Source organism: Panthera tigris, chromosome A1 (assembly GCF_018350195.1).
Source record: "Panthera tigris isolate Pti1 chromosome A1, P.tigris_Pti1_mat1.1, whole genome shotgun sequence".
Classification (NCBI taxonomy): Eukaryota; Metazoa; Chordata; class Mammalia; order Carnivora; family Felidae; genus Panthera; species Panthera tigris.
Genome location: NC_056660.1, coordinates 97,202,622 through 97,222,196, shown reverse-complemented (window position 1 = coordinate 97,222,196; position 19,575 = coordinate 97,202,622). Strand labels below are relative to the sequence as shown.

Here is a 19,575-nt window from a genome sequence, read left to right as displayed (position 1 = left end):
TTTTAAACACTGGAGTAAGAGAGCATGTGACTCTTAATCTCTGGGTCATGAGTTCAAACCCCACAACAGGGATGGAGCCTACTTAAAAATCAATCAAACAAGTAAAATAAACAGTGGAGTGACAACCTAAATGATGCTTAGGAAACACCAACTCTGGCCGCTATATACAGAACAGAGGGAGAAAGTATGGAATCAGAGACCAGCAAGAAATCTGTTACAGGAAAAGCTGTAATACACTGTCTGAAACTGGAGTTGGAAAAATGGTCTTTTATGTCTATATTTTGTATATTCTCTTTAAGTTTCCCTTTAAAAGATGGTAATATCAGTAAGTTTTATAATTAATGTATTTTAATATATCTGTCAGTTGAAACAAATGAACTATAAATGACCAAGTCATTTGATTTGAATAATTACTATATTGCTTTTCAAATTCTTCAATACTTAAAACACTCCTACTTGAAATCCACGAGCTAAGAGGAACAGAAGACTTTAATATAATAAGCTCTACCACAGATTTGAGATAATGACCTAAGTTAAATCACTAGACCTTCTTGGAACTCAACCTTCATCTAAAAAATGGTAAGCAGGAGTAGTTATAACAGCCATCTCAACAGATACCTCAAAGAATAAAAGGGTTATATGACAAAAAATAAGGTTATATGACTGACAGAACTACATGAATATAAAACACTGTCAGGTATTATTAAAGATGATTAAGCCTTTACTTAAATAATTACCCTTAGTAAAAAAGTTTGGTGGGGGAGGCCAAGGAAAGAATACTGTAGGAATTAGGAAACTGAAAATAACCTCACCCCCAGAGAGCCACTGAAAGAATTACTGGTGCTGGGTTTCTCTGACTCTATGTATCATTAAGTATTAATAAAAGAATCTCATGGAGGTTTACACATGGATCACATCTTACTCAGGGCTCAAGAAAATCCTCAGACAAAATATAAACAAATTACTGTGGCTATGTTCCAATAAAACTTTACTTATAGACAATGAAATCTAATTTCATATCATTTTTATGTGTCACAAAATACCACTCTTCTTTTGGCTCTTCCTGTAGCACTGAAAAATGTAAACACTATCCTTAAGCAGGCTGTCTATACAGAAACAGCTGGTAAGCAGGATTTGACCCAGGGGCATCTGGGGGGCTCAGTCGGTTAAGCCACCGACTTCGGCTCAGGTCATGATCTCGCAGTTTGTGACTTCGAGCCCCACATCGGGCTCTGTGCTGACACCTCAGAGCCTGGTGCCTACTTCGGATTCTGTGTCTCCCCCTCTGTGTACCCGTCCCCTGCGTCTCTCTGTCTCTCAATAATAAATAAATGTTTAAAAAAAGTTTTTAAAAAATGTTGAAAAAAAAAAAAGCAGGATTTGACCCTAGATCTTAGCTTGCTGAGGCTGATGTGTACCAATAAGTTCCAAATAATTACATAAAACGCAACTCCTTGTATTTTAAATTATTTATTTAAAATCATTTTTGGGGCGCCTGGGTGGCGCAGTCGGTTAAGCGTCCGACTTCAGCCAGGTCACGATCTCGCAGTCCGTGAGTTCGAGCCCCGCGTCAGGCTCTGGACTGATGGCTCGGAGCCTGGAGCCTGTTTCCGATTCTGTGTCTCCCTCTCTCTCTGCCCCTCCCCCGTTCATGCTCTGTCTCTCTCTGTCCCAAAAATAAATAAAAAACGTTGAAAAAAAAATTAAAAAAAAATAAAATAAAATCATTTTATCTTTTTCAAGAGGAAACATGTTGTTCTTCATAATCAAAATTTATAATTTCCAGTAATTATGACTTACTAAAAAGTTGGGAATTTTTCAAAAATATGTTTAGATCACCCCTACTCCATTAAGCTAGAGGGGAAAAAAGGACATTTATGCACTACATTTTTAACTTGACGTACCACAGAGGCTCCTCTGCCGGTCTGTGTACTTCCAAGCCATGGCATATTGATCGGAGTGCCGGGATTGCTGTGTGTATATGGGGTTGTACCTTGCACAGCTGTTAAATCATCCCGAGCATGTATAACCAAGAAATCTTCTGAGCTACAAAAGAATGTCAACAGGAATGAAAGCAATCCCATCAGTTCTTCATTTCTTCTGTTATACATGAAAGCTCTAATATATGATTTTCTATTTCCCTCCAAAATTAATTTTCTTCAGCTCTTAACCCCCAACTCAAAGACAGTAACTTCATATGTGAACAATTTTAGGTCCTCTCACTTTATTCTCTTCTAACTCTCAATTCCTTTCTTTAAAGTTCCTGCCACCCCCTTTGCACTCTTTTGCATATTGGCAACCATTGTATTTACAATCTAGGAATATTCCTCTAAATATCTTTTGAAAGTTACAGTCCTGTGGATATCATCATTTTTAACACAATGTTACTGAATAAAAACAAAGTATAAAAGTACCCTTTGTTTTCCATTTCAGTATCATCATCTACCCAAGTATAGATCTGTGTAGCCAGAATTCCAGAAACATCCAGCTCTTGAACATCATGGCTTGAAGCAATTGCTATGCAGTTTCTATTTGCCTGAAAAACAAATCATATGGTAACTTTTAAATAAAAAAGCATGCATATGCGCTACTTCTGAAAATGGAAACTACAAAATAGCCCCTAGAAATGGTAACTTTAAGATACAGAAAAGATAGCATTTTCACCAACGACTCTATAAAATTAATTCTAATAATTAAATCTTGAGTGTAATAATTTTCAGCTTGATCTTGGAGATATGTTTATGTTCAAAGAATTCAAGAGCATCTAACAGAAAGCCTCCTCTACATGGTAACACATATACTACTTTATTTCTTCTCCCATCATTGTCTTTCCAGTTTGCTAGTATGGTACAATCTCCCCAAGGTTTTGACACAGTTCAGAAATTTGAAGGAGCTGTTGAAAAAAGACAGAAGCTCTAGAAGGTAGAAAAAGGTGAGGGAAATAAGGAACATCACAACTAAAATAATGGTGCATTATTCAAATAAGGTAGTAACACTTTCACTTAAAGCTTTTCAGTCCTAGACAAGAAAAACACAATTTGAGAAATGGTCACAAAGAAGAGATGCAGGGAGTAGAAAAAGAGTGGGGACGTATGCCAGAATAAATCATAAATTAAATGCTGGTGAGATTAAATGACCTAAAATTTTAACCATCTATGAACTGAAAATATACACTTCTAAAAGAGAAAATGAAAGGATACTGACAGCAAAGAGAAAACGAGGTTAATATTTCCACTATGTAAAATGCTAATACAAACTAAAACAAAAAAAATGAATATCCCAGACATAAATGGATAAGGAATTCTCCACGGGTCCCTCCATTTCTCCATCTTTTCTGAGCGACTTACTGACTGCTATTTGTTCTGGAGGATGGCTACATACCTACAGTGTCTCTCTCCAGATCAAAGGGCAGGTATATGTAATGTTCATTAGAGAGATTTAGGTTTCCTAAACTCAGTGTTCCTTTCCTTACCATACAACCCATTCTGTGCAGTTATCATTTGACCTTCTCCCTGCCACTCTGTGGTAATTTGAACACAGGGAACCAGAGCATAAATGCTAATATTCCTGGATACTACTTCTGCTATTAGTAATAAACTGTAATGGTCTGTGGTCCAAGAGTCTGTGTCTTACAGCATTCGTTAAACTGAAAAGCTAACTTGCTAGCTTGAATGCAGGGAAAAAATGACACAGATAATTCACAACTAAACAAATGGGAAAAAGTTCAATCTCATCAACATTTTAAAATAATGCAATTTAAAGCAAAAGGTATTGTTTCTCAACTACAAATTTAGCAAGATGTAAAACAATAATAAATCAGGAGAAATAAAAATTAAACAGGTACCCTATTCTTATATAGTGGAACACAGATTTTATATATGTGGATGATTGTTCATTTTTTGTTACTTATATACATCCAAAAAAAAAAAGAGGCTGTAATATATCATATTACATAGATATTAGAACTGAGAACTGCCTAGCTAAGGGGCTGTTTCCAAACTTGCTTGTCTTCAACAGAATCAGTCACTGTTTGGGGGTGTGTAGAAGAGAGAAACGAGACAAAAGACACAGGGAAAGATGAGGGCAGAATGACAAAGGAACTACCTAGGAGAAATAGAAAGAAAGACACAGAATAGGATGATGGAGAAACAACTGGTGAAATGATTAATGAAGGGGTAATGCCATAGAATATTTACCTAAATAATATTTAAAACTTATTTTAAAATTAGGAATACTTGAAAAAGAAGATATACATACTTAAGTATATATATTTGTGTGTGTTGTGCGCGTGTGTATAAATAAAACTGTGCAGTAAAGCATTTAGGTAAGAGAAAAGAAGAAAATGATTAGAGTAATTTTTGACCTACATTACTGTATATCTAAGGTTATATCTCTTCAATAAGTAGCTTACAGACACTTTTGAGGAAGATGTTGAGTAGAAAACTAAGGAATGTAAAAGAAACACTAGTTAGGCAGCTACTACGGTTGTAAGTCAAAGAGAGAGAATTTCTGTAAGTCATATAAAAGCTCAAATTTGATCTAATATTAGTAATCACATTCAACATATTCATATAAGGAAAATAAAAAATCTTTTCTTTGGATTAAATGCTGTAATGTGTTATAAAATTCTCAAGGCTACTGCATATATAAATACTTGATATTCTCTCTGTGTAGTAATTAAACATTATTTTATCTCCTACATATGCAATATATAATTATCAAACAATATAATCATTTTATAAAATAAAATAACTTATTCAGATTGCAATTTAGGCAATGGGAAGTAGCTTTCAGACAGAAAAATACTAATACTGAATAAACTGACAAAACGGGACTTTCTTCAACCATGAATACTTAGTCATCAAAGAAAAAAAGTCTATCTACTTACTTTATTAACAGCAAAGGCAGTAATGATATCAGATTCCTTGTGAATAATCCTTGCTTTACCTCCAGGATATCCCAAGTCTGCTTCTATCTAAACAGAAGGAAATAGAACATAAAAATATAGTAATTTTAATCACAGGAAAAATAATATATGCAAATCTGTCATTTAATACTTGCATAAATTAAAGAAACTTTTTAAATACTTCATATATAAAGGTATTGTTTTACATGCTACTCATCCCTAAAATAAAACTCATGTGAACGGGGAAATTTAAACTTTTTCAAGCTTGCCTTTTCATATATAAAAAGACAGATGATACAAAATACAACTTAATTGCTCATGTTCCCAATAAGTTAACTGCAATGAATTAACTTTAAAGGATCAAGACATTCTAATCATTAAAACAAGATTTGTTTACCCTATTTCTTAGTATTATAATCTTTTGATAAATATTAGGTCAGAAAGTAAATATTTTTATATGTTTTGCATGTCATAGAAGATCACTGTTGTATATTTATCTTTTCTTTTTTTTTTAGAACAACCTTTTAAAAATATAAGGACCATTCTTAGTGTACTGCCTGTAAAAAACAGGTCAAATATGGCCAGCTTACTGAATCCTGGTCTAAAACGGCTTTTATTTATAAAAACAAACAAACAAACAAACAAACAAACAAACAACCTGAAACCCTGAAAGGCACAGTAATTTCCCCAGGGTCAGTAAGTCATTTTAGGTCAGTAGTCATTTTAATAGCTGAATAAACCATAATTCAATGTACTTTAGATGAGGGAACTAATCTGACCTTTAGCTTACCCCAAAGAAGGTATATACAAGGCCTTTGAACTCAGAAGAGAATACTGTATAAATCGGTATTTACTAAGATAAACAGAGGTAAAAAGAGAAGGCAATTATTAAGAATTAAAAATGTTAATATAGGATAGTGTTTCATCTTATTTTATATCCCTAACCTTCATTTTTTAAGATGAATTAGTATAAAATGGTTCACAACTCATTGAGAAGTGCGGACGTTATTAATCTAAAATAAGAATATAACAAATTTAATTCCTGCAAAGTTTAGATAAAAACATCACCAATGCCTGTCCAGTGTTTCACCAACAGAACTGAGTAGAATTAGCAGTATTTTTTAAATGGCAAATATAAAAGACTGTTGAATTGCAAAGGTGAGACGCCTAAGATAAAAACTCAAATAATCCTATGCCAACTAAACTCCTGGTCACTAGATGTAATGATGTCAAAGATGTTCGAATCTAAAATACAATCTGATAACAAACCAAAGATTTTCAGTGTTTGCCAAACATTTTGGTTGATTTGGGGTCAACCTCTTTTCTAACAAAAATCTTATCTCAAATTCTGTAATTTTATGACAAAATCCCAACTTAGTGACCTATCTATGATATCTGGTATCTAAAGTATACTGAGTGTCAGGGCGCCTGAATGGCTCAGTTGGTTAAGCATCCGGCCTCAGCTTAGGGCGTGATCTCACGATTCGTGAGTCCGGCCCTGCGTTGGGCTCTGGGCTGACTGCTCAGAGCCTGGAGCCTGCTTCAGATTCTGTGTCTCCCTCTGTCTGCCCCTCTGCTGCTTGCACTCTGTCTCTTGCAATATCTCAAAAATAAATAAGCATTTAAAAAAACTAAAAAAATAAAGTATACTAAGTGTCTACTACTAGATTTTGAAGAAATTGGAAAGAGAGACAAATGATGTTTGCAGGCAGTGGAGGAGTATGTTATGTGCTGGTAACCGGTGGGTGGGGGGAAACATACTAGTTTTAGCTGCAGAGCTTTTTCCAACTTTACCTGATGGGGAAAAAGGCTCCTGCAGGCATAAACTTAAAAAGCTTCTTCAATGTGAAAATACATGCCTGTCCTCTCAAAATCTTTATTTAATAAAACATTATTTCTTAATATTGTGGTCCCAAGATCACCTGCTTTAAAATCAAGTGGAGGGAGAGGGAAGGAATGGTATTTAGCATCTCAAAAACTTACGTATTTAATTTAGAAAACAATGACAAGTGGTTGGAGATTGAATACCAGGCAGGATTCAGTTTGCAAAGAGTTTTAAAAGCCACAATGAAGAGTTCAGATTTTATTTTGGAGCTAGGAAGACACTGCAGGGTTTAGACAGTTCTGCAAGTTGTGAGGTAAAGTATAAAGGGTGTGAGAATGGTTGCCAGAAAACAGTCAACAGGCTACTTTAGTTGCTGAAGAGGTAAAGGTGGGTTTAATTAGGGTAGTAGCAATGGTGGTAGTGATAGTTGGTTGGAATTAGGGTAAATTTTGCTAATGGAATGAAATTATAGTAAGAGTAAAAAAAATAAGCAAGTATAACTCCTAGTTTTCAGACCTAAAAACTGGGTAAGTGAAGGTACCATTTAATGAGACAAAAGTGAAGGGAAAGTAAGGATTTAGATAAAGATGAGAAGATAGAAAATTCTACTCTTGACATTCAGGGTGAGGTAGCTATTAGATTAAGAAGTCAAGTACAGAGTTCAGGAAATGACTGGACTAGAGAGATTTAAGAGTTATCGGCCTATGGAGGATATTTAAACCATGAGATAAACCAAAGAGGAAGTAAAAATAGGGAATAGAAAATGTTACAGAACTAAGTCCTGGTATACCCCATGTTTCAAAAAAGGGGGAAAAAGGTCAATTCGAAATGAAAGTAGTTTTAGGAAAGAGGAATACTGACAGAATAAACAGACAGAACAAGAAACATTTTCCAAGTATGAATACTAAATAATCAAAGATGATGTTAACAGAAACCAAGTGAAGCAAGAGTTTTAAGAAGGTGGCTGTGGTCAACGGTATCAAAAGATACTGAAACACTGAATTAAAGGAAGACAGAACCAACTACTGAATTTAGCATAGTGGGAGTCAAGGGTGACTTTGACTAGTAACATCTCAGTGTAGTGGGCTGGAGATAACACTTAACTAGTTTAAAGAGACACATGGTTAATAGGGAGGTAAATCCATTGGGGAAGATTCACAGAGGCACTCAAATGAATTGATAATATTTTATTTCTTAAACTGGGTGGCTCCTCCAGGGAGTGTCTGCATCATTATTCTTTAAGTCTTCTATAATGACTTTATAGGAAAATTCATTTATAGAATTGCCTATATATATTCCTATATTGCCTATATGTATATATATTCCCTCATTATAATACTAAAATATCTGCCCAAGGAGGAGCACAAGATAGGGAAATTAAAGCAATGGGATAGTAGACCGATTCAAAGGTAGGTTTTTTGGTTTTTATTTGAAAGAAAGACAATAAAATATATTTGCTTATGTAGAGAGTAATCAGAGAGGTAAATATTTATTAATGAAGACGGAGGTGGGGGAGGAGGGATAACTACTGAAGCAAAGTCCTTGGGTAGGTTAAGAGCCCATATGATCAGCGTACAAATGGAAGATCTGGTTTTGGACAAAAGAGTGACAGTCTATCTACTGTTAGAGAAGTTAATGAAACATCTGCATTTGAAGAAGATTTGGTGGTGGAAAGATTAGTCTACATTCCCGATGACTGCATTTATTTTGATGACAGAACAAGGTCATCGGTGGCAAACAGTCAAGGAGGACTGGAAGTTTGAGGAAAGAGAGTAAAAGTGGGGAGAATGAAAAACAAAACAAAACAAAACAAGTACTACAGAGTAATTTATTTTGATCGTTGGGTAATTTGGGAATTGTGGCTATAAATTTTAAGTAAGGCAAACTCCCACTGTTTGTGCTTTTTCTTCATCCACGTTCAGCTCTTGAGGTGAAGATGTCACCAGCTAATCCCCAGGATGTGACCTTTACTATCCACTTGCTTGTATTCACTGACCTTTGTCCTGTATCTTCTTCCTTAAGCTCTTCCTTCCAGCTTATCTCTTAACTGAGGCAAACAGAAGTCAACACTGCCCCTCTGGCAATAGCAACTGCCCTGACAAGACTGGCAGGCCAGTCTGAACTTAACCCCTGACTCCAGACTACACAGATGGACCATAGAGGGATCTCTAGAATGACCCATCACTACCTTTCCCTCATTATAATACTAAAATATCTGCCCAAGGAGGAGCACAAGCCTTATACAATATACAATGTGTGTATAGGCACGTTTCCTTAAGGCACATGTGTGACCTTATACCCGCCCCTACATAGGATGATAAGGCTTCTCTATCTAAATATTCATCCTAATCCCAAATAAAAGGAACCCATCCACTCTTGTGCCAGGAATCATGGCTTTGGAAGCCATTCCTCACAACCTCCTTATTTGCTGCTAATAAAGTTTTCTTTGTGCAAAAATGCAACCTGATGCAGTTTGTGACTCATCAAGGAGTGAACTCATGTTCTATTACAAAGGCACAGAGTAGACAGAGAGTTGCATGTAAAGAGGTTTGGGGATTTTCAAGGCAAATACACCATAGAGAGAATGGCACAAAAGGGTTGAGGATTTTTCAGAATGATGAATCATGAAATCTAAGGTGGGAAAGAAAGGAAGTGGAAACATGATATGCTCAAAACAGAGAACCTGTATGAGCTATGAACATAATTTAATTTGCTAAAGGCCATACAATATAAAACCAAAGTAAAAAAAAAAAATCACAATAAATACTATCTTAATGTAAAATTTAATGTATGTTTAATGTAAACCTTAATGAAAGGTTTCAAGCCATGGTTTAAAATCTGGTTGGGCTGCAAATGTCCATCGACAAATGAATGGATAAAGAAGATATGGTATATATACACAATGGAATATTACTCTGCAACAAAAAAGAATGAAATCTTGCCATTTCCAACTACGTGGATAGAACTAGAGGGTACTGTGCTAAGTGAAATTAGTCAGAGAAAGACAAATATCATAGCACTTCACTCACAGGAGGACTTGAACATACAAAACACATGAACATAGGGAAGGGAAGCAAAAATAATATAAAAACAGGGAGGGGGACAAAACATAAGAGACTCATAAATATGGAGAACAAAGAGAGGGTTACTGGACGGGGTGTGGGAGGGGGGATGGGCTAAATCGGTAAGGGGCACTAAGGAATCTACTCCTGAAATCACTGTTGCACTATACGCTAACTTGGATGTAAATTTAAAAATAAATAAAATAAAATCTGATTGGGCTGGATTCATGAGGAAAAAAGAATCCAAATATTAGTACTGGAAGAGATTTTAAGAGATTATACAGATCAAAAAAGAAAGAATTACCACAGATGACAGCAATTCCATTTCTGGGAATGTGTCCAAAAGAACTGAAAGCAGAGACTTAAACAGATATATACATCAATTTTCACAACAACATTACTCACAGCACCCAAAAGATGAAAACAACCCAAATATCCATTGATAGATGACTGGATAAACAATATATGTGACATGTACACAATGGAATACTATTTAGCCTTAAAACGGGAGGAGATTCTGAGACATACTACAACATGGATGAAGCTTGAAGATGTTATGCTAAGTCAAATGAGCCAGTCACAAAACGAAAGATATTATGCTTCCACTTACACAGACACCCAGAGTAGTAAAATTCATAGAGACAGAAAGGAGGACGGGAGTTAGCTGGGGCTAGGCTAAGTGGGATGGAGAAAGTGGAGAGCTACTGCTCCAGTTTGGGAATATGAACAAGTTCTGCAGATGTTTGGTGCTGATGGTCGCAAACAAAGTCAATGTACTTAATGCTACTTAACTATACACTTAAAACAACTAAAATGGTAAATTTTTACATGTATATTTTACCACAATTTGTAAAAAGAGAACATTTTATACAGGTGATGATCTAAAAAATGTTCAGGTTCTGCAGACCTTCCTTTAAGAACTGAAGAAGAGAGGAACATAACAGACTAACTTCAGGACTTCACTACTATTTTAATTAGAGCAGTTAGCACGTTTAAAATTATCACCCCAGTTTTATACATTAGGGTAAATGAGGCTTCAAGGACGTAAAGAGCCCAAGGTCCCACAACAGAGCTATAGAAAAGCTAAGGTGAGACTCTAGGTCTCATTAGTGATTTTCAGCTACTATCACCTTCTATGATGTAAAGCTGAATGCTTGCACTTCAGCACTGCTCTAATGATATAATTAAATATAGCAGAGTAAAATGAGATCTAAACAATATCAAAGGCATATTGGAAGGAAATGGTAAGCTGGCAAGTGAATACAAAAGAAAACAAATACTCTAAATATTAGGAAATAAAAATACTCAAGAAGTAATTTTGTTTCCAAAACTAGCAGTGAAATGAGAGGTGACATCACCATAAATTTTCTTGTATATTAAAAGAATAGGGGAATATTATGAATAATTTTATACCAATAAATTTGACACCCCAAATGAAGCATATTTCTTTAAAGACATGGACTACTAAGGCTCATTCAAGAAGAAATAAATAACCCGACTTGCCCTACATGTTAAAGAAATTGAATTTGGGGGCGCCTGGGTGGCGCAGTCGGTTAAGCGTCCGACTTCAGCCAGGTCACGATCTCGCGGTCCGTGAGTTCGAGCCCCGCATCAGGCTCTGGGTTGATGGCTCGGAGCCTGGAGCCTGTTTCAGATTCTGTGTCTCCCTCTCTCTCTGCCCCTCCCCCGTTCATGCTCTGTCTCTCTCTGTCCCAAAAATAAATAAAAAAAAAAAGAAATTGAATTTGTAGATAAAAAACTCCAAGCCAAGATGGTTTCTCTGGTGAATTCTACCACTTAAGTAAGAAACAATACTAATTCTACACAATTTTTTCCCCAAAAAATTAAAGAGAGTATTTCCCAACACATTCTGAGTCCGGCTTTAGTTTAAAACCAAAAAAAGAACCCCAAAACATTATAGGAAAACTTATATTCGTTCACATAAATGCAAAAATCTTAACAAGAATTTTAACAAATATACCAATATATAAAAAAAAATAACAAATACAGCACGACCAAATGAAGCTTAGCCAGAGAATGCAAGGTTTGTTTAACATCAAACAAATCCATCAACGTATTTAGTCATATTTACAGACTAAAATAAGAAAAACCATACGAACATCTCAGTGGTAACAATAACAGAAAAGAGAGGTGACAAAATCCAGCAACTATTACGATTAAAAATTTTCAACAAGCTAGGAACAGAAAGAAACCTCCTCAATCTTATAAAGGGTATCTATAATAACCCTATAGAATACAGCATACTTAATGACAAAAGACGCAATGCTTTTCTTCAAGATCAGGAACAAGATAAAAATGTCTGCTTTCACCATTTCTGTTCAACATGGGACTGAAAGTTCTAGCCAGTGCAGTAAGACAGTGGGAGATTAGGATAAAGATAAATAGATCAATAGTCCAAAACAGAGTCCCTAATACACATAGGTCAACTGTTTTGTTTTGTTAATTTTTCTTCACCTTTATTTTTGAGAGAGGGAGCCAGAGTGCGAGCAGGGAAGGAAAGAGAGAGAGGCAGACACAGAATTCAAAGCAGGCTCCAGGCTTTCAGTTGTCAGCAAAGAGCAGATGCTTAACCTAACCGACTGAGCCACCCCACCCAGGCACCGTGTCAACTGGTTTTTTTAAAAGGAGGAAAAGGCAATTCAGTGGAGGAAAAGATAACTTTTTCATTAAACAGTGGTGAACAACTGATACACACATGGAAAAAGAAAAAAGCAACTGCAATCTATACTTTCTACTCATATTAAAAAATTGACTCAAAAAAAATTTTTGTAGGATTTAAACACTGCCTTCGTGTTATAATTTCTTTGTAGGGCAGAGTTTTAGATTTCTGTTTTTAACTGGACAGTTGTGGTAATGGAAGTAGTCTTCACTAATTGTAAAACTAACACTAGAGCAGAGGTGGAGAAAATCTTTGTGATTTTTAGGTTAGGCAAAGACTTCTTAAATATGACACCAAGAACATCCACACACAAAACAAATTTTGATGAGGTTCAATGTATCAATTAAAAACTTCTCAGTTTAAAAGAAATTGTAGAGAATCAAAAGACATGCGAGTAGGAGAAAATATCTGCAAATGTGATACACCACTTATTTAAAAAATAAAAAGAACTGTTAAAACTCTGTCAAGAAAACAACCCAATCAAAAAAAAAAAAAAAAAAAAGACATTTGAAAACATACTTCAACCAAAAAATTATACAAATGATATAAAAAAGCACACGGAAGATGGTCAAAGTAAATTAAAACTAGTACACACCTACTAGAATGGCTAAAATAAAAAGGCTGACCATACCACGCCCTGGTGAGGAGGTAAAGCAACTGAGATACCATGTACTGCTGCTGGGAATATAAAAGGGTAACATCACCTTGGAAAATACTTGTAGTTTCTCAAAAAGTTAACCACACACATACAATAAAATCTGGCCATTCCACTCCTAAGCATTTGCACAAGAGAAATGAAAGCATACGCCCCACCAAAGGGACCTGTATATGACTAATGTGAGCTTTCTTATTTGAAACAGTTCTGAAATGGAAAGAGCTCAAGTGGTCATCCACACATAAAAGAATAAACAAATTATGGTACAGCTATACAATGAACACACCTCAGCGATAAACAAGAATGAATTAATGAAATATCCAACATGGAGGAATATCAAAATAATTATGCTATGGGAAAAAGCATACATTGTATGATTCCATTTACATAAAATTCCAGAAAATGCAAGCTAATCTATAATATGAAGAAGCAGATTGGTAGCTGCTTGTACAGGAAGAAGGCACAGATGAAAAAAAGAAAGGAGTAAGAAAGAGATTAAAGTTTTGGGAGTGATGACTATATTCATTTTCTTGGTTGTGGTGATGGCTTTACCAGTGTATACATACTCCAAGATTAATCAAACTATACTTTAATAAATATGTGCAGTTATTTTAAGTCAGGTATACACGATAAAGCTATTTAAAACAAAATTATAGCAGATGTTTGGAAAATCCTGGCCAAAAATGGTTGATGTTAACTAAACACACAGAAGGACTACCTTTGAATGTAATGTGATGACTATAGAAATACCACATTCTGATTATATTTATTAAATTTATTAATATAATTATAAATATTTAATATTTATTAAAATATTTGGATGAGATTTCATGATAATGTACAGACTAGTAATTAATGATAACTTAGGCAAGGAATTATTGTTAACTGATTAAAAGTTTCAACTATATTCTTTCAAAATTGCCAAAGGCCATTAGACATTTCCAAAGTATGGACTAAATATATTTATTTTGCCAAACTTGAGTTATAATATACACTTGACAGCTAATCAGTCTTTTTTATTAATTATACAGAATTATTTTTCTTATTTTAACTAGAAGAATTTCTTTGGAAAAGAATTAGCAGGGGGAATTAGTAACCTTAAAAAATTATCTTCAAGAAAGTTTTCCTCTAAAAATTACTTTGTTGAGATGGTCTTAAAATCAGAGTAAGAAACACATGAGTGAGTTAAATGTCAATTTAATAAAACTCACATTTGAATATATGATCATAGAACATTTGGGAGATATTTCATGATTACACCAATTCCTACCATTCTTGCTCTGTTCTCAAGTGTTAGCAGAAATTGCTACACACAAGGCAATGTGCTATGTGCTATTCCTACCAGCACAATAAATGCTACATTTAGCATCTGATATATTTTAAGGAACTAACATCACAGAAGACATTGTTAACTTCCAAAATGACACTTGTAAAACAGAACAATACTGCTACAATTCTACAATGGCTATTGTAATACACCTTATTAAGAACTTCAGTAGCATTTACTCAAAAAAATGTGTAGCCAAAACAGGTTACATTCAACTCTCTTTAAAATTGCATTCTCTTATTAACAAAACAGAAACAATTTTTATGATTGCATATTTAAGCTACTGAAATCAAGTAAGAATAATCTGAGGGAACAATAATTTAATTGCACTGGAAACAAAGTCCGGTTCAAAACTCAAATGCAAACAATGTGTTTTTCTTGTGAAAGAATGCAATTTCTCATTTTAGTTGAATGATATTTTGTACCTTATTGATGTTTGGCTCCTCCACCATAGAATTTTTGATGGTTTCACAGTTGTCCTCTAATGACTTCATCAAGAAAGAATAACCACATGACAAAGAGTAAAGACGAGATATAACATGCAAAATACCGGGGATATTTTTATAATATTTTAAACTAAATTTACTAGAAAACAACACTGGACTGAGTTGTTATTTTTCAAGTTCATACATCTTAAAAGAAGCACATGTGGAGGTGCATGGATAAGGCTGGGCAAAACTGAATCCCTCAGAACTCATTAACCACCACCATAAATTTTATTTGCCCTTGCAAGAAATTTTAACTTACTTATTTTGAAATGTTGACATTAAAGCAAAATTGAGCCCCAACTTCTTAATATTACAAATTTCAGAGCTACTGATCCACAGTACTCTCAGCTGAAAATTAAAGTCAAATTGTTCTCTTTCACATATGCTACTATGCCTTGTCTCCATTATGGTACCTCACTCCTCAGGAAAACCTCCTGATTAGAAACTTTTAATTTCTAGGTTTCTAATTCTCTCCTTCTCTTGATTTAGCCAGAAATAATAAACTGCTTGGAGGCACACATCCTGCTAAAAAGGGGATATTAGAAAAAACTGGTTCAAGACCTCTGGTTCTCAGAAAATGAAAGAAAACAGAAATCCAAAGTGGGGACAAAGATGATAGCTGTCAAGTATTTTTTTCTGGCTGGGGATCATTCAGATATAGTTCATTTGCAGCCATCTGTATTCAATTTCCAAGTATAAAAAGGAAAGATCTTTTATTTTAAAAACGCAGTATAGGAAAAGAAAAGATCTGAGCATACACCAGGATTTAAACATCAGATGGAGAAAATTTCATTTTCACACACATAAGGAATAAAGAAACCATCTCAAAATTCTCCCATCCAAAATACAGAGCCTGTCATGTATCTATTTCCTAACTATATGAAAAGTCACAGTGACGTGGACTCAAACTATTTAAATATAATCATCATTTTATAAAAAAAAGACATGGAAGATAATTTTGTTAACATCAAGAACAAGCTAATCAACTTGCCAGTAAAGACTAAACATTATACTAACTTTATAGAGTTAATATTCTATTTAATTCCATCCCATCTGTGGTTCACCATACAAAGTTTTCATTTTCATATTCTCTTTATCAAAATGTCACTATTTTTAAAAAGTGAAGAATAAAACAATAATGCAGTAGCAATTAATTTCTAATAACTACCATTAATGATGCCAAGTTTTAAGTAAATAAGATCTACCGGTTAAAATATTCCAAATTAATTTTGCAGGAAAAAAACCCCTAAAATTCAGAGAAAATATTTAGCTCACTAATTACAAAGCTTTCTCTCAGTCCAACATTCATAAGCATGCATTTAATTACTAACAAAAAAATTAAAATTTTCTTAAGGTATCATCGAACTCTGAAAGAAAACTCAAAGTAAAACAGCAAAGGAATTTAAAAGGTGTTGTTACTCATTTCCCTGCTGTTCTTCCTCATGTATCTGGCTTAGTTATGCTACTCCTCTCCCTTAGTGGTTCTATTTCCGGATTCAACTAGACAATCTGGTGGTGAACAATTTTTTATTTTGTTTTGTGAATTATTTAATTTCCCAAATACCTATATTCCAAATTCCCTATATCAGCAGTAGAGAAATGTTTTTTATATTTACAACTATATTAATCAAATATGGCCATGTTCTTTAAAAAATGATTTTGTACATTTTTTGTACAAAAAATGATTTGGTACATCTATACCTATACAAGGTAGGTCAGAGAAACCCAAGAAATAACAAGCACAGTAAACATACTTTTTCCACAGTAAGCAGGTATAAAGTGTATAAAGAAGGAGGGCTTTATTCACTATTATGGAAATGCTGTAACTTGTAATACATTATTTTATTCAAAGATATATTTAAAATAAAATCAGAAACATTACCTCACAAATGAACACACCCTAATTAATTAGTCTCTGATCCATTACATTTTTAATTTTACTTATCCCAAAATTTTCTTGAACTGTTTAATGGTAATTCATATACTAAATATTTAAGATAGGAAAGTTAAATAAAACTACTTTTATTTATTCTATCTATTTTATCTATTGTTGGCTTAGATTTCAATGTTATCCTAAGATACATATTTCACAAGTTTTCTAAGTTGCAAAAAATTATGTATTTTGTTTCTTGGCTTGGCTAATTCAAATATATTTACATAACCAGATGAATGCTAAGTATCAGCACCCGCAGTTGCCTCTTATAAAATAGTGCTTAAACTGAGAGCCCATCAGATCTATGTAATTTTTCTGTTTTTCATTAAAGTTATTATATGCCATCTTGCTTTTTGCTAACTTGTCTAGTAAGAAGCCACTTTAATGTATAAACATGCTGAGTCACTATGGTGTACACCTGAAATTAATGTAACATTGTATGTTCACTACACTCAAGTAAAAATTTTTTTTTAAAAATCAGGAAAAAAAGCCGTTCTACTTCCTTATTTCTCCAAGTGAAATACCTTCCCCCCCCCCCCCCCCACTTCAAGAACCATACAAAACTTGCTTTCAGACTAGTTCAGTGCTTCTCAAAATACGATCCACACACCAGTTGAGGGTCTTGAGTCCATGAGGACATAAGGAATTAGTGTCATCACTAAGTCCACCACTGAGTTTACCGGGTATTTTTTTAATAGCAATACTGTCACAGAAAAGGAAGCAACATGTTAATCTACTTAGGTGCAAATTCTCCATAGCATCAAAATGGAACTTTTTAAAGCACTGAACTAAATGTGAAAAATAATCATAATGATAACATCAAAGTATAATTAACCACAGTATATTTATAAACTGCACTTACAAAATTCACTAAGAAGCATAATTGAAAGAATAAAAAGAAAATGTACATATTTGAAATGTTCTCAGTATACAAACCTAGTTTCAATAAAACGTCTAAGATAACTTCTTTTAACGATCACATTCTGAAAATCATGGGAAAATTCTACTTTATTTCCTAAAATGGCAATCATGACAACTCAAAGCACACCAAACACAATCTTCACTCAAACAGTACCTTTTTAGGAAAAAAAAGTTCCAAATACATCTGAATTAGTTACTTTAAATTGACTTCAGAAAATAGTGACCCGTTCTCTCTCCTTTTCAATTACTGTATCTATTTATTAACTGCATAATATACGTTTATGGTATAAAAGTGGGTTGTAAAATACAACTTATTCTTTATAGGTACATAAAACAAGACTTCAGTAATTAAAAAAAAAAGGTTTTAACTTATACAGACCTCATTTAGACATCTTTTCTTCGTGAATATATTTCTGATAAAAGTTTCCTGAATTTCTTCCTGCTTCACCAAATACTGCCAAAGTCTCTTCACAGACAGTGCCAGATGGTGTTTGGATCTACAGAGACAGGATATTTAATTATACACTTTGGAGATTTCTGATTAACTTGACCACATTTCCTTGGTGTTGTAAGAATGTTTATAATAATAAATAAACTAGAATCAGATCACATCATCTAGGCAGCAGTCTGCAAACTTTTTCTTTTTTTTTTTTTAAATTTTTTTTTTTTTTTTTCCAACGTTTTTTATTTATTTTTGGGACAGAGAGAGACAGAGCATGAACGGGGGAGGGGCAGAGAGAGAGGGAGACACAGAGTCGGAAACAGGCTCCAGGCTCCGAGCCATCAGCCCAGAGCCTGACGCGGGGCTCGAACTCACGGACCGCGAGATCGTGACCTGGCTGAAGTCGGACGCTTAAGCGACTGCGCCACCCAGGCGCCCCTGCAAACTTTTTCTTAAAGAACCTGATTGTAAAGATTTTAGGCTTTCAGGCTACATGGTCTTTCAACCACTCAACTCAGCCACTGAAGAAGGAAACCACCCATAGGTAATATTAAAATCAAAGGGTGTGGCTGTAATCCAATAAAATTTTGTTTACAATGCAGGAGGAGGGGTGGATTTGGCTCTAAGCTGCAGTTTCCGACCCCCAGGAACAGAAGATCTACCAAAATAGTTAGACTTCCTGGAAGAGATCTAGAGGCAGAGCTACTCCAAGTGTCTGAGGACACATATCAGCCCACGAACTGTTACTGATGCTCACTATGGTTAAGAACTTGTGAAATAATGTGTATCAACTGTATAACTAAGCCTGTAAGTACAGTTTAATTCAGTTAACATTTGGTAGCAAGACTTTATTGATGAAACAAGCACTGCATCGATTTACCTTTTGGTGCAAATGCTTCATCTCCCCACGGACAGTAAAACAGTTTGCTAACTAAATATTTTGAAGGGCACTGTTCCAGAGTGGGCGGAAGTAAACTATGGCCCACAGGTCAAATTCAGCCTGCCTTTCATTTTCAAAAATAAAATTTATTGGATCACAGCCATGACCATTTGTTTACTTATTGTCTATGGTTGCTTTCACTGTACAATGGCAGTTTAAGAGCTGCAACAAGGATTCCAGGGTCTGCAAAGCCTAAAATATTTACTTTCTAGGACTTTGCAGGAAATGTTTGCTAACCTCTGGCCTACAGTATACATCTAACAAAGACACAGATACGAGCCAAGAACTGCAAATTAGACACAGAAGGCCTTAAGTATTTTTTTTAAATTACTAGTTGATAGCATTCTGATTTAGTAACTCTGACGTAAAAACAGTATCCATAGGGGGCGCCTGGGT

At 34.5% G+C, this 19,575-nt stretch overlaps 1 protein-coding gene across 7 annotated transcripts in view; it reads right to left on the bottom strand.

Annotated features, from left to right (window-relative positions):
• Window positions 1-19,575, bottom strand: part of DMXL1 (Dmx like 1) — a 133,872-nt gene that overhangs the window by 18,965 nt on the left and 95,332 nt on the right. For 5 of the 7 annotated variants that reach the window (XM_042982635.1, XM_007086873.3, XM_042982638.1 and 2 more), the window contains 5 exons: window positions 18,177-18,294; window positions 14,881-14,943; window positions 4,889-4,975; window positions 2,415-2,536; window positions 1,905-2,046 (listed from right to left, as the gene is read on the bottom strand). In XM_042982635.1, coding sequence (XP_042838569.1) covers window positions 1,905-2,046; window positions 2,415-2,536; window positions 4,889-4,975; window positions 14,881-14,943; window positions 18,177-18,294 — 532 coding nt within the window. The remainder of the gene's footprint in view (window positions 1-1,904; window positions 2,047-2,414; window positions 2,537-4,888; window positions 4,976-14,880; window positions 14,944-18,176; window positions 18,295-19,575) is intronic. The other 2 variants (XM_042982636.1, XM_015539610.2) reach the window with 1 other exon arrangement.